Raw genomic sequence first — 14,374 nt, 5'->3', positions numbered from 1 at the left:
AATAGTCTTTTATATATTGTTCTTAAAAATACATAAATCTCTTTACCTGGTGAAACTACAAATGCATTTCAGAATACCTTTTGTACCATTTTGGTGTTTACCAGAAGTTTAAAAATCATTATTTTTTTTCTCAAAATTTTGAACTATAATTTGGACTTACGTGTAGCATTGAGAGGAGTTCAGTCAAAATCATAAGTACCAAGAATACTAAGATCATCAATAGCTGGGATTAAGGAAAGTTGCTTTTGCTAAAATTTAACAGTTGTCTTAAAGAAAAGGGTAGACTGTGTCTCTAAAGTTCTTAGGTTTTTTTCATAGACTCTTAGAATGGTTTGGGTTGGAAGCAATCTTAAAGTTCCAAACTATCAGGGAACAGGCAGGGAACCTTCTGCTCTGCCAGGTTACTTGGGTCGCCACCCAGCCTGGCCTTGAAGGCAGCATTTCTTTTTGTCAGATGTAATTTGTTAAGTTTTACGTGCATAGTGAATTTTAAGGTTCAGAACGCAGTACTTTAGTGTAGGACTGGTCTTTTTGTGCTAGTCAGAATGTTACAAAGTTTTGCGATTAATTTCAGTAGTAAAGAAGAAATTACAAAATGTTGTATTTTTTTCTGACTCATTCCTTTCCTCTCTATTCTTTCATACTGGGTGATACTCAGTCATGCATTCAGTGCTTAGAATTAAATACAGAGGTGAGCAAACATTAGCATTGTCATGGTTCCTCTCTTTCATTCTTCTGTGAAATGGAAGGTAAAGTCTTGTTAATATCATCTGTACAAACTGATTTGTCTTCTATGCACCTGCTAATTTCAGCACTGTAAATTAAGCCGGGCTGTTTAATGAAGATGTCTTCTGCTATGTGCCTGGTAGTGATGGAAGGGTGAATTTGCTGGATTGATTTAAAAGATGAAATAGAATTGCTGTTGAAATTTGGCTTTGATTTTTTTTTTTCCAGATGTAATGCAACACACAGCAGTTCACAAGAAGCATAATGGAAAAAGTCCTGTTGCCAAGTAGGTACTACGATGTCATGTGAGCATGTTACTTGTCTGAACTTCCATTTCTTAGTGCTTTGAGAGTATGTGTCCTTCTAGATTAAAGCTTGTTTGTGGAGCTTTTGTTTGCTGGGGTGTTCTGGTCTTATTTTTATTGTCTGGGAGGTTGTTACTAACTTAATCTCTATTAGAAAAATAGTTCAGAAGACTCTATTTCTAAATCTTTCTAAATAGGAAAAATACACGCCATAGAGATTGTTACTACTCATCTTATAAACACAAATCAAAATATCAATTCAAATAGTGAAGATTCACAAAATTTAGGAAAGAAGAGCTATCCAAATTTTGTGAATCTTCACTATTTGAATTGATGTTTTGATTTGTGTTTATGAGTAGTAGCAATCTCTATGGCATGTGTTTTTCCTATGTGCACATACCCCCATGCTTGTACTGAAAATTTTCAGTGATGTTGATTTGAAGCTTAAGTAACCTCAGAGAGGAGCTTATAGGAGAAGGTAGTCCATTGTTGCCCTTGCTTACTGGCAAATGCACGCGCAGCTTGCTGGTTTATGTCCATTGTAAGTGGAACCAGTTCCTAACCATATTAAAGTAGTTTATATATGCCTTCAGATCCCTGAAGTACCTAATGTGAATTCACTCATTAATGTATTTTGATTAAAAACTTAAGATATGTTTGCACATAGTTGTGCAATAATTCAATTAAATTAAGGGAAAGAAATGGATACAAAATTTATTGGGATTTACAGTTTTGTTCAGTGTTGATTTATCTGTAAAAGGTATTTATCTTGTGGTGAAACTTTACCTGGAATTCCAGTAATTAGAATATAAACATAGCACAGAGCAGTGTTGGTTAAGGTCCACAGGTCTTTTAACAGACAAAATTCTTGTGAATTCACCACAAGAGAAGTTAGTGGTTTGTGTCTGTTTTGGTTTTCAACTCTCCTACTTTTAGTGTATATTTCCTCAAGAACAAAAGCGTCATCTTGACAAAATCTGTGATTGCACTGGTGGATATACATACAGCCTACTACAAAATCATCAGAACAGGATTCAAAATTAGTAGCTTATAGTTGTTAATACAGAAATTGTCTTTTATTCATTGTACAATGAATTACACTAAGTCTGACTGTAGTTTAGGATCTATCTTTTAGGTAGGAAAGAGAGGAACAGACATATCCACAAAGTCCTGAGAAAGAAACTCCTTTAGTTAACTGTTACTATCTGTTTATCTAAGAGGGGGAAATGTGTTTACTTCTTGACTGCTAGGGGTCTGTTAGTCCTCTCCTGTTTGGGTTATGTGTCTGGCTCCTTAAAATCTGTGCCTGTTGTTGATGGGTTGTAAAGAAATGACACTGAATTAAACTTTTCTATTTTAAATACACATAAAACTGTTTGGAGTCACAAGCAGTTAATCTCAAATAGCATTGGTACAGTGTGCATCTGTCTACCTCTTGTTTTCATTCAGAATTGCAGCCTTACTCTTGAGAAGTTCAAAAATTTACTGGTAGGAATGAGGTCACACATACAAAACAAAAACTTCAGCAATACGACAGTTTCCATGAAATGACTGCAAATTTGGCAGTGAAATCGTTTACCTCCACTTTTATAGGTAGTTTATAAAGTGACCTTGCTTCCATCTTTGCAGTCAGGGGCTTACATATATCTTTTGGGACCTTCTTGGGTTCTTGCCATTTTCTTTTTTTTTTTTTTATATTCTGTTGTGTATCTTTTAAGTAGTTTGAGCCCTTACTCACAGAGGTATTTGATAAGTAGCTACTGGAACTTCAGCATGTCTTGTGCTTTGAAGTGAGCTGGATTTCTGCCATCATGGGAACTGAGTAACATTTCATATTGGAGTAACCTTTGTGAAGCCACTTGCCAACAGCCTTGAATTAAAAGGCATTTTCAATTATCAGCATAAGTATTTAGATAAGAATTTAAAAGTGTTAACTCCTTTTTTCTTTTTTTCTTTTGCATCCAGCCAGCAGTAAGGCATGTTTTTGTATGAGACACAAAAAGGTTATAGATCCCTGTGCTCTACTGACTCTGTCAGGACCCTGACTATTTTTTCAGCAGCTTTTGTTTACCAGTGGTCTCACACTCAGTTGAGCATTGCTTCTGACCAGCTGCTGTAGAGCAAAGCTTCAGTGGAAATCACTGTGAAGTCCAAAGTAAATTCCAAGTGCAACTCCTCTCTCCCTGCACTACTCAAAACTAGCATTCATGAAGGTAAAAATGCAAAGCAAGTTAACTATTTTGAAATTGAAACAAACACAGCTGCAGTATGATCTGTAGTAACTGTGTGCTCCTTTCTTTAAGTATCTCATGAAATCTGAAACAGGGATTACAAAGTGACTCTGGTTTTGTCATTAATGTTAAGAAAGAAGATGAATTCAGAATACATTGCTATCTGGAACATTTCCACACATCTGGTATGAAAATAGCAAAGTTTTTGTGTGTAGAAGTATCCAACAAAACTCTTCCCTCAATTACTGTTTTCTACAAATTCTGTTGTTCTGAATTCTACAGCAAATTATAGTAGACAAACGAAAAAGGAACTCAAATTATGGTCAGATCATAACTTTCGAGCACAAGAACTGCTGTAATTTACATCTTTTAAATCACTTGAAAATTCCTAGGGTTTTCTGAAAGCAAAATATCCCAACATGATGCGAAATATGTATGTTGGTAAGAAAAGCCTGCAGGTTTGTTCATATCAGCATAACTTTTGGGGCTTTTTTTTTTTTTTTCCTCTCTCTCTTTTCAGCAGCACTAGCAGTGCAAAATGTTCTTCACTGGATAGCCTTAACATACAGCACTCGGAGCAGAATGGGGTGATGGACTGGAGAAGGAAAAGCTGTATTGTCCAGCAGCACCCAGAGCACTGTAGTAACCTACTTGACCAGGTGTGTTGCTGGTTATTCTTTAAAACCATATTCTGAGACATTTGAGAAGTCTGCCCACTACAGATGATGAGATTTAGCTTTAAAACATGAAAGGTGCTCCTAAAATTATACAAAATAAGTGTTGAAGTTGCTACTGACTTACCTTGTTTAGAAAATGCTTCATAATTCCTTACCACTGTCTCAGAAAGCTGAATATTTTGTTCATGAATTTGTAAAACAAAATTTCCCAGCAGAATGTAAGTAATCAGAAAAGTCTAATGTTAATTTCTGATTAGGCACTTTCTTGTTACTTTAGCATTGTGATCGGAGAGGATTCTGGAACGCTTGGGCAATTTCTCTTATTGCAAGGAAGAAACTAGGAACTGTATTAGTAGCTAAATTGTGTTAATGCTACAGTAGGTACAACAAGTTAAACATTCTTTCTATCTTACCTGCATTATTTAAATAATGATTGAAAAAAGTTATTAGATGGATGCATATACACTTTGTCTGAGATTTGTGTCTCTTCAGTGCTCAATCTCATTGTGAATGTAGGTAAGCAGAATAATTATTTATAAATAAAATTATCTGCTAATGAAACTGGGGGAAGGAAGCTTGCTCACTGCCTATATATTAAAAATCCAGAATATTAGAATTGCTTGATATTACTCTTATTTATGTTTGGAATTTGGCTATTGATTGTTATGTGTGGAATAGCAAGTCAAACAAAAATAGTTTCCTTATTTCATAAAGCAGGGTAATGAATTGAGGTTGGCTTCTAAACATGAAATGGTAGACTGCATCAAAGCTTGAAATACTGCAAGCTTGAAGCAAGAAAAAGCTAATTACTAAAGCAGAGGAAAAGCTATTTAAAGGAAGACCAGATACAATGATTTGGACAGAGATGATTTCAGAGTTTTCATAAATTTTACTTCCTTGCCAAATACGAGTTGTTAGTGATAGTATACATAAAAAATTGCATAGGTCCTATGTTTTTCTTATGTGCTTGTATGTTGCATTCTACAGTTTAGTTTAGCAGCTTAAACCTCCAGTTTAAGGCTAGGTACCTTCTTGTCACTACACAGAAGTAATTTGTCACATGTACTTCCTACTCCCAACTATCAAATAATTCCATTTATATCGATAAATTTAGTAGCTCCTTAAGCTTGGTGATAGTTCTTTTTAGCAGGTGTGTGATGAAATACATTTGGTTTTATCCTCTGGAGGAAGAACAGTATGCAAACAATAATTTGATTGATATATCTGGCATATTTGCAAGTAGTAATTTGCTGAGTCTTTTGCTGATTCTCTTGTAAACACAAGACATGATGCATTATTTTACAGGCTCAGATGCGCTGAACAAGTGGTTTTTTGGTGGTTATAGCACCTGTGAGCCTACTGTTCTTGGACTTGTGGACCTGTTGGTCTAGAAAAGGTGTTTTCTTGGCTTTGATAAGCCATTTCTGTTGTTTGACTGGTGTCTTTGTATTTTCTGTCTAGCACACAGTGGAAAAACGAAGTCTGTCTGCAGTAAGCAAGAAGAAAGGAAAACCACAGCTGGAAAAGTAGGTTTCCCATGTAACCAGTAATCCAGAAAAGAAGTGTAATGCATTCACTCTGACGAACAGAGTCTGCAGTCAATTAAGTGCTTTTATTTGCTGTGGTGGCACAAGAGCCGGTATAGTGTGAAGCTAAACTACATAAAAATCCTTATTTTTTATTCTGTAAAGAAATAACTTGAAAAATAGAATTGAAGCGAATGTCCTCATTTCTCAAAATATTGCTTGGCATTTAATAAAAAGATGGAGTAGAAGTATGTTCTAAACCAGTACTAAGTTGCCTTTTTCTCTTTACATTTATTTGAAACTTAAAAGGTGTAAAGCTATCCAGAATATACTGAAAATTAAATGCTGGTTGATGGCAAACTTTAACATTGTGAAGTGGGTGGTAACTGGCTGAAATGTCTTATTGAAGATTGGTAACTGGCTGAAATGTCTTATTGAAGATAATTTGCACATCAGAGGGCTTCAGAACTTCCTGCAGGCTATACAGTTCTGTACTGTGAGAAATGAAAGCACTTCCACCTTTACCTAATACTCTGCCTACTTCCAAGTTTCCAGATGCTATTATGCTAGACCGATGTAGGGCTGCATTACACACATCAGCTTTCTAAAATGACTTTTGCACCACTTCCTTTTTGGTGTCTTTTCTTATCCAGATTTTCATTCACAGTGTTTAGTAACACTGCTTGCAGATTTAGTTCCTGGTGTATTGCACCAGGAGCCTCTATTTCATTGTTCATTATTTAGGTTTGTTTTTATATCTGTTAAATCTGTTTCTGGCCTGGAGTCACTGCCTTTGTTTCCAGTGTTATTCTGTGTTCATTCATGGTTGGTTATTTGTGCTCATGCACTTGCAAAAAAGCCATGAAATTATTTACACAGGGAGAAAGCAAAGAAAACTGACTGCAGGTTGACTAGCAGGAGCAATGGAGTTCGAGTTGCACCGTCACAGCACATCCGTACTGGGACAGCAAAAGGTAAGGTGCTTTTTCCAAAGCTGTTAGTAAGAAACAGAACTTGCAGCTGATTTATTCGAGGTCTTCTGTAAAGGGGAAAGCACAAGTCTGAAAAATGTTCTGGTGCAAGTCTATTGGCAGCCTAATTTGTGCTTTCACTTGCTCTATAAACACATTAGACTCTGTCTTCTGTATCCAATTGCTTGGGGTATGTCTCTTCATACATAGATAGCCAAATACTAGTGAAGTCTCTGTACGTTGGCTTATGGGCTGGAGTAATTGTAGAAACAACTACTGTTGGGCTACTTCCATTTGAAATTTAGCAGTCTGAGTGTGTGGATATGGAGCATCTTGCCATTAGTGTTCTCTTTCCAACCTACTAGTTTCTTCATCTGTTGTGTAATGGATCACAAGATACCTGTACAAAACCTGTGGTGTGAATCACTGATGAGCTGTAGTGTTTAAACCAAGTGACCACTGATCTACAACACAGAACTGTGTATGCTGCCCTAGCAGAGTTTTCAGATTAGGACAATCCTAAATGTAGTGTCTTGGCCAAGACTTGTGTACATCAGTCAATTGTAAGACAAAATTAAATTTGTGTTCCTTTAGTAAACTGAGTCTCCAAGCTTTATTACAAATTTCTGAAGGGCTATGTTACTCATTGACTTTGCCATCATGATGTTTTCTAAATTCCCGATATCAGTTCCGACCTTGTCTTTCTTCTCATGACAGAAGATTGAAAAAGAGTTTGCCTTTTTCTACACCACCTAATTGGCCTAAGTGTTGAAAGAACTCTTAGAAGTGCCTTGTATTTCTGTTGCTTCCACTTGTGATACAATCTTGCTTAAGCTTTCATTCTTTCTTTTCACTGCTTCTTAACTTGGAGAGTTCCAGCTGGATCCTGTTCTGAATGGTTTATGTGTTTTATGGACAGATGTTTTTACCTTCTACAAAAAGCATTCAACTAAAACTTTAAGAATTCGCTGTTCACAAACTTAGCAAAACTAGAAGAATTTTGGAAAGCTATAGTTAAGTGCCGTTAAGCAGAGAACACTCTACAGCAGAGTTCTGCTGCATGCATTTCTGATTGATTACTGTTTCAGTTGTCCGGCAAAGCGCACTGAGCTTTTGTGAACTGATGATGACTTTAGGAGGTGATGCAGTGGTGCATAAGGGGAAAACCTTATCACTCTCTACAACCACCTCAAAGGAGGGCATAGCCAGGTGGGGATCGGTTTCTTCTCCCAGGAAACCAGCAACAGGAGGAGAGGACACAGACTTAAACTGTGCCAGGGGTAGTTTAGGCTAGACATTAGAAAATTGTCACAGAAAGAACATGGGCTGCCCAGGGAATGGGTGGAGTCACCATTCCTGGAGGTGTTTTTAAAAAGACTGGATATGTGGCACTTGATGCCTTGATTTAGTTGATAAGGTGATGTTAGGCATACGTTGGACTTGATGATCTTAGAGGTCTTTTCCAACCTAGTTGATTCTCTGATTCTGCAAAGTTAGTAGGGAATGCTTTTCCATAGGAGTTCCGTTTGCTTTCTACCCACCACTCTACAGATGTGAAATTGCCTCCTGTTAACTGTTGGCTGGTTCAAAAAGAAGCTGTAACCCTCAGAGGCTGGAAGCCATTAAATCCTGCTCAGAGATGAGCTTTCAACCCATGTATAAACAGCAAAATGTCTTTTGAGATACTTATTGGAGATACAGTCTAAGGGAGAAAATAAGTCTGAACTCTGCCTAGGTTTATATATCCAGACTTGGTTTGAAATGCCCTATTTTGAGACTGTAATTTTTAACTGCATCATGTTTTCTTTCATTTTCTCCTCCCTATTTTGAGCTTGTTTGAAGGATTAGTTAGTTACAAAGGTAACTTTTAAGACTTGATAGTTTGTGACTAGCACTTTAGACTCTGGCTCTTAGTGATCTCAGGTTCACACGGGGGCTCCAGGTTATATTAGATGTTCAAAGTGCTTGTTAAAATCATTTAAGCAATTACGGGTTTAATCCAGGAAATTATTTCAAGAATTGAAGCATTAAGGCAACTTTTTGATGAGCCATCTCAACCTGTTTCACTTCTAGTAGCAATAAAAAATGAGTATAAATTATAATTATCATTATAATAAATGCTCTAATTTTTGTCCTGAAGTTTTGCTAACCAAGGTTTTGCAGGCTGGGGTTTCCAGCTAGTGTCCGTCATAGATTCTGAGAGAGGGTGAATTCTTCTTCCCCTCTGAGGCTGAACTTGAAAGCCAAACCATAGCAGCTACCCACCCTGAAAGCTGGTTTCCAGCAAATGAGTGTCCTGTGATCCATTCAGAATTTAGAAAACAATTTACCACTTTTTCAGTTCTCCTCTTTTTCTATGAATAGAGTTTGTTGATAAAGTTTGGTTAAAGCCTGTTCTAGAAGAGTGAGTTGTGAAGTGGTGCATTGTTTTGCCATGTCCTGCTGAGTTCGCTTTCTGCCTGTATCACTGAAGAGCACTGCAGCTCTGCCAGCGGAAATGCTGGATTGCTACTGTTCAGAGGAAATCAGTGTTGGAGCACAGCCTGGTATTAACATCACAGCAATCATTCAGGATTATCATGCTTTTCACTGCTTTGCATAAATACCAATTTTCTGTATCACCTTCTTTAACACCAAGGATTCACTGATCACAAATTTAGGGACGAGACCAGTCCTGAGTGCTGGGAATGGAAGTGATAGGAATACGGGGGACAGATGCAATTAAGTAGGAACAGACTAAAATCTCAACTAGCATGAAATGTGAGAAAGCCAAAATAACCTCACTTCCATACACTGAGATGAAAAATAAAACTGACAACTTGTATTTTTAGATCTGAATTTGGATGCTGGATCTGGTCATGATACGTGTGGAGAAACATCATCTGAAAGTTACAGCTCTCCTTCTAGTCCACGACACGATGGGCGGGAAAGCTTTGATAGTGAAGAAGAAAAAGACAGAGGTTGTATCTTTGGAGAGTGTGCATGAATGCCTTTATTCCTAGACTAATCTCTTGCATTTCTTTTAGTAGGTTTTTTTAGTTTGATTAGGTACTTTTGTTTTCTGAACTAGGCACAGAATACATTTTTCTTTGCGAATTTTATGATGGGGCGTTGAGGGCTTCTAGCACTGTTTAAATACCACTGAATTTTAGGTCTAAACATATGTCATAATTTTTTGGCCTCAGTGATCCAATTCTCTTGAGAAATTTCCACAGTACAATAATGTGGAAAACTTTGGCATGGAAGGGGCTGGGTTTATATGAAATTATGTGTGGCATGTCCGGGAGCTCTGTCTTTTTGTACTGACGATTTGCCACTCCTTCCAAATTTAAATAATATCTTTCTAGACAGATGCAAATTCCTAATTCACTCTGTGTCCTGCTCTTTGTATTTGCAGATATACATGAGTCAAAGACACAGTAGCTAGTTGGGCAGGTGGATATAGGCAAGTCATGAAGATGGACCTAGCTTAATTTGGATGAATGAAAAGAATCTTGAAATTGTCACGGTTTGGGAAGACATAACTATCATTCATGTCATCAAACTCAATAGGTTTTATATGGGTAAATGAGCCCAGGGCGTGATTCTCTGTTGCTTGAGATTCATTCTGATTGACAAATGCTTTTGTCCCCACAGACACAGACAGCAATTCTGAGGACTCTGGGAATCAAAATACAACCAGGTTTACAGGCTACAGTGCTGTCAGTTCATCAAATATGAACAAATCATCTGCTCAGATCTCTTCAGTGAATAATGAAAATGGGAGCCTTTCAGAAGATCCTTTGAATGCAAAGTTCCAGCATATTTCCTTCATGCCTGCCTTACACTGTGTGATGCACAGCGCTGCCCAAAAGCCTGAAGCAGTTGTCCCACCACCCATATCTGCAGATGGTAAAACCATGGGAATGCTGGTTACCACACCTGTCGCTGTCTCGCCAGTAAGAGAGTCTGCAAATTCCCCTCCTGCGGGAATGGGCCCAGTGACCTCTGGTGAACCTGAGAAACGCCTTGAGCTCATGGCTTCCCCTTTGCCAGTCCCATCCTCTTTCCTTCCACATTCTGTCCAGCCTGGTAGCCCTGCTTTGCATTTGGCAATACATAGGTTGAAAATACCCTCTCCACAGGGGTCATCAGAAAGTTGCACAGTTAATGGACCACAGCAGCCGACAGGAAACTTAAGTATTGGATCACCAAATACTGCCTTTATCCCAGTCCACAATCCAGGTAGTTTCCCAGGATCCCCAGTTCCTACTACAGATCCCATCACAAAACCTGCATCCCAGGTGGTAGGACTGAATCAAATGGTGCCTCACATTGAGGGAAACCCAGGAGCAATCCCTCAGCCTACCAATCTCAAGGTAGTTCTTCCAGCAGCTGGTCTCTCCACAGCAGCACCGCCACCTCCACCAGCTTCGTACGCTTTGCCAGGCAGCCCTCACGCTACCAGTGTGTTGCCCAACCAGAACACAAACGTGCTGAGCACTGGAGCAACTTCCTCACCACCTCAGTCCGCTGGCCTCGGTGTTGGTCAGGTCCAGTCCACTGTTCCTCCTGCAATCCCGACGCACACGCCAGGCCCTGCCCCCAGCCCGAGCCCTGCTCTGACACACAGCACTGCACAGAGTGACAGCACATCCTACATAAACGCTGTTGGGAATAATAACACTAACGGGACAATGTTACCTCCGCAGCAGTTGGGATCTGGCCCTTGCGGTTCTTGCGGACGTAGGTGTAGCTGTGGGACCAATGGCAGCCTTCAGATTAATAGCTATTTTTATCATAACCCACTTCATGGACAAGTCTACAGAGTTCCATCTTTCTTCACTCTGCCATCACTTTGCAATGGCAGCTACCTCAATCAAGCACATCAAAGCAATGGAACACAACTTCCGTTCTTCCTGCCTCAGTCTCCATATGCAAACGGGCTTATGCATGACCCAGTGATGGGGAGCCAAGCCAACTATGGTATGCAGCAGATGGCAGGATTTGGGAGGTTCTATCCTGTATATCCAGCACCTAACGTAGTTGCCAACACAAATGGGTCGGGACCCAAGAAGAATGGGAACGTTTCATGTTACAATTGTGGTGTAAGTGGACACTATGCGCAGGACTGTAAGCAGTCATCCATGGAGGCCAGTCAACAAGGTAATCATGATAACTCCCAGCGGACTTGCTTTTGAGTTTAGCAGTTTCTCTTTACCTTTCTGAATGTGCTGTTTCTGGTCTTGCAGAAAGGTGTGCGTGCGTGTGTATGTTTCGTGTAAATGGTTGTGCACTAGTGACCTGCTCTAAAACTGCAAAGTATCCTATCTCTGCCTGAAAATCTTGTAGAACAGTGCGAGGGAACGGGGTTCACAGCGTGAAGTTGAAAATGGGTTCAGAGCTGGAAAGTCAAATGATACCAGTCCTAAATTGTCATTCTTTTTTCACTGGTTTGGTTTTGGCATTATGTTGAGACTTGCATGTTGTTTCAGTTTTCCCATTCCCATTCAGTGGGGTGCTTTTTGAGAGAATTCACTGGCAAAAAGTGAAAGATACCAACTATTGTCTATGATATGACCTTGGATTCCTAAAATTTCTGAGAATTGAAAGAAAAACCAATAGACCAGCCATTTGATATTTGATATTTAACGTTTTCTAGGGCTTACCTTTGCACAATCGGCTGTCCTTGTGTGCCCTGTCATGCAATACATTTAACTTTTCAGAAGAGTTGCAGCAAAAAGGCAGAAATTGATTGGAACTAAATATAAAAGGAATAGCTTCCATTTCTCTCTCTGTCCAGAAGAATGGGGAAAATGCAGGGTTTGCATTGAGCACAAGCTATTTTTGATTCCTGCCCTTGTTCCCATTCTGACTTTAGTAGTTTGATTGGACCGGAACAGGAAAGATGAACCTTGATGGGGGACCATCTTTTATTTTCATTTTTCCAGTAGAGCTCAAGTCCTATATCTACACTCTGTATCTTTTTTTTAAAACGTACAGTTCTAGCAAGAGGATGAAAGAAAATAGAATAAAGTCTGAGGACCTACTTTAAAAGGACTGGAGGATGATAGTGCCTTTTGAAGAGCATGTCCATTTTGATACCTTGTAGTGGTTTTGTAATCCATTTTAATTGTGAGCAGTGACTTAGTAGTTCTCTTTCCTGTTTTAGGCACTTACAGACTGAGATACGCACCTCCCCCTCCCCCTTCCAATGATACCTTGGATTCTGCAGACTGAAACAAGTAAACATTGCCTACTTAAACTGAAGCTTGGGAAATTGGGGGAAGGTGTGTGTGGGAGGGGGAGGTTGGTCTTGTGTTTTGGGACATTCCCGGTTTTATATTCTTTTGGAATTTTTCATTGCTTTTGCACCTCTGTTCCGTACAAAAGAAGAAAGCTGAGTCCCTGGTCTCCTCCTGGTTCTACAAGAGGCTTGCGTAATGCATGTAATTCACACACACAGCCAAACAATCAGACAGAGCATTCGAACCATGCTTTTGCACTGAAGACTTGAGACATGTGCAATGTTTACTGCAGTTTAAAAAAAAAATTCCTCTGACCTCTGACATCACTGGTGGAGCAGCCATATGGTGAAAGAAGAAACTTGGTCATGTTCCCCACCACAATCTTCTTCCCTCCCTCCCTGTTCTCCTTATGCTGCTGTTTTCTTTTCTTTCCTTGGTTGTCCATGTGGATTTGTTGGACTTGCATGAGTGTTTAACAGTTCATACAGACCCTGCCCGTACTCTAAATTTAATGCTCATGAATTGAGGGGAGATGTTCAAACATCCTATTAGCAGAGTCCAAAGGAAAACACGATACTGTATGTGTACTATACCTGATAATAATACAGATACGCAGCTCTCGAGAGGCCCAAACAAAGGAAAATCCATAGAGCAGGAAGGGGCTGAAACTGTGTGGACTGGAACAGATTTAGAAAAATGAACGAGCTTAAATTGACAGATTTTTCTTCCCTTGTAGCTTTTTAGCCTGTATGTTCAGCAACAAAGGTGAAAAAATGGTATGAATGTTGTACTCAGTGTGTTTGCATTTGTAATGAAAGTTGACAGCATTTTTTCCTTTTTTAAAGCTATTCTACATCGTGTCAACACAGAATGAACATTACTTGATTGAATATTTTTTTCCTAAACTATTACAGTGTTGCATTGTACTTAGAATGTAAATGTTTTATTTCAAACTCAACAAAAGCTATGGTTTTCTACAAAATAGTCAGGTATTAGTATTAGAACCTGTCTACCAAATAGAAAAGTCACTATTTTATAACAATTTACCACTATGCGTAATTACGGTATAATGTGAAAGACTGAAATGAGTGTTAAGATGGTATTAAACATGTCAGTATCATGAGTAAGTAAGTTTAATGCTGCTGTATTTTTTATTTTATTTTTAAAAGCCAATATATGTACTAAATTGCTTCCAGGTAATATTTGATTTCCTAAAGTGCACTGAGGTTATCTGGAAGACGAGTGTGTTTTTTGACTGCTGCATTCAACACCGATGAACAACTACCACTGTATATCCATAGGGTTTGGCATTCCTCACAGTTCATGGCAGAAATGGTTTTTTTCTTAAAATCAGACCCAGTGTCCGGTAGAGGGATGAAATAAAAATCAGTCTTTGGTTCAACCGTCTAATAAATTGCTAAACAAACAAAAAACTTGAAGGAAAAAAAAAAAAAAAAAAGCTTGATTACTACATTTCTTCATAGGTAGCATTTATATTTATAGCACCAGTGTACATTTTGAAACTTTTTTCTTGGGGGAGGGGGGGAAGGGGAGGGAGGTAGATGAAAGCTTTAATTTAAAAAAAAAAAAAAAAGTTTAAGTAGTAAATGAAAATTATTTTGATTAAAATTTTTATTTGATCTGGGTATTTTTGGACCACTTGAAATGAATGAACTGCGTTTGAGTTGAAGTGAGGGTGTTAAACCACCAA

General features: G+C 38.6%; 1 protein-coding gene across 4 annotated transcripts in view; it reads left to right on the top strand.

The window, feature by feature from the left end:
• Nucleotides 1-14,097, top strand: part of ZCCHC2 (zinc finger CCHC-type containing 2) — a 45,647-nt gene extending 31,550 nt beyond the window's left edge. For 2 of the 4 annotated variants that reach the window (XM_058831726.1, XM_058831724.1), the window contains 7 exons: nucleotides 955-1,012; nucleotides 3,786-3,921; nucleotides 5,401-5,465; nucleotides 6,345-6,439; nucleotides 9,268-9,396; nucleotides 10,073-11,581; nucleotides 12,588-14,097. In XM_058831726.1, the coding sequence (XP_058687709.1) occupies nucleotides 955-1,012; nucleotides 3,786-3,921; nucleotides 5,401-5,465; nucleotides 6,345-6,439; nucleotides 9,268-9,396; nucleotides 10,073-11,581; nucleotides 12,588-12,655 (2,060 nt within the window). In that variant the 3' untranslated portion in view covers nucleotides 12,656-14,097. Of the gene's footprint in view, nucleotides 1-954; nucleotides 1,013-3,782; nucleotides 3,922-5,400; nucleotides 5,466-6,344; nucleotides 6,440-9,267; nucleotides 9,397-10,072; nucleotides 11,582-12,587 lie in introns of all 4 variants that reach the window. The other 2 variants (XM_058831725.1, XM_058831723.1) reach the window with 1 other exon arrangement.
• The last annotated feature ends 277 nt before the right edge of the window (nucleotides 14,098-14,374 follow it).

The sequence above is a fragment of the Poecile atricapillus genome, chromosome 2 (genome assembly GCF_030490865.1).
Source record: "Poecile atricapillus isolate bPoeAtr1 chromosome 2, bPoeAtr1.hap1, whole genome shotgun sequence".
NCBI lineage: Eukaryota > Metazoa > Chordata > Aves > Passeriformes > Paridae > Poecile > Poecile atricapillus.
This window is presented reverse-complemented; position numbering and strand designations above follow the sequence as displayed.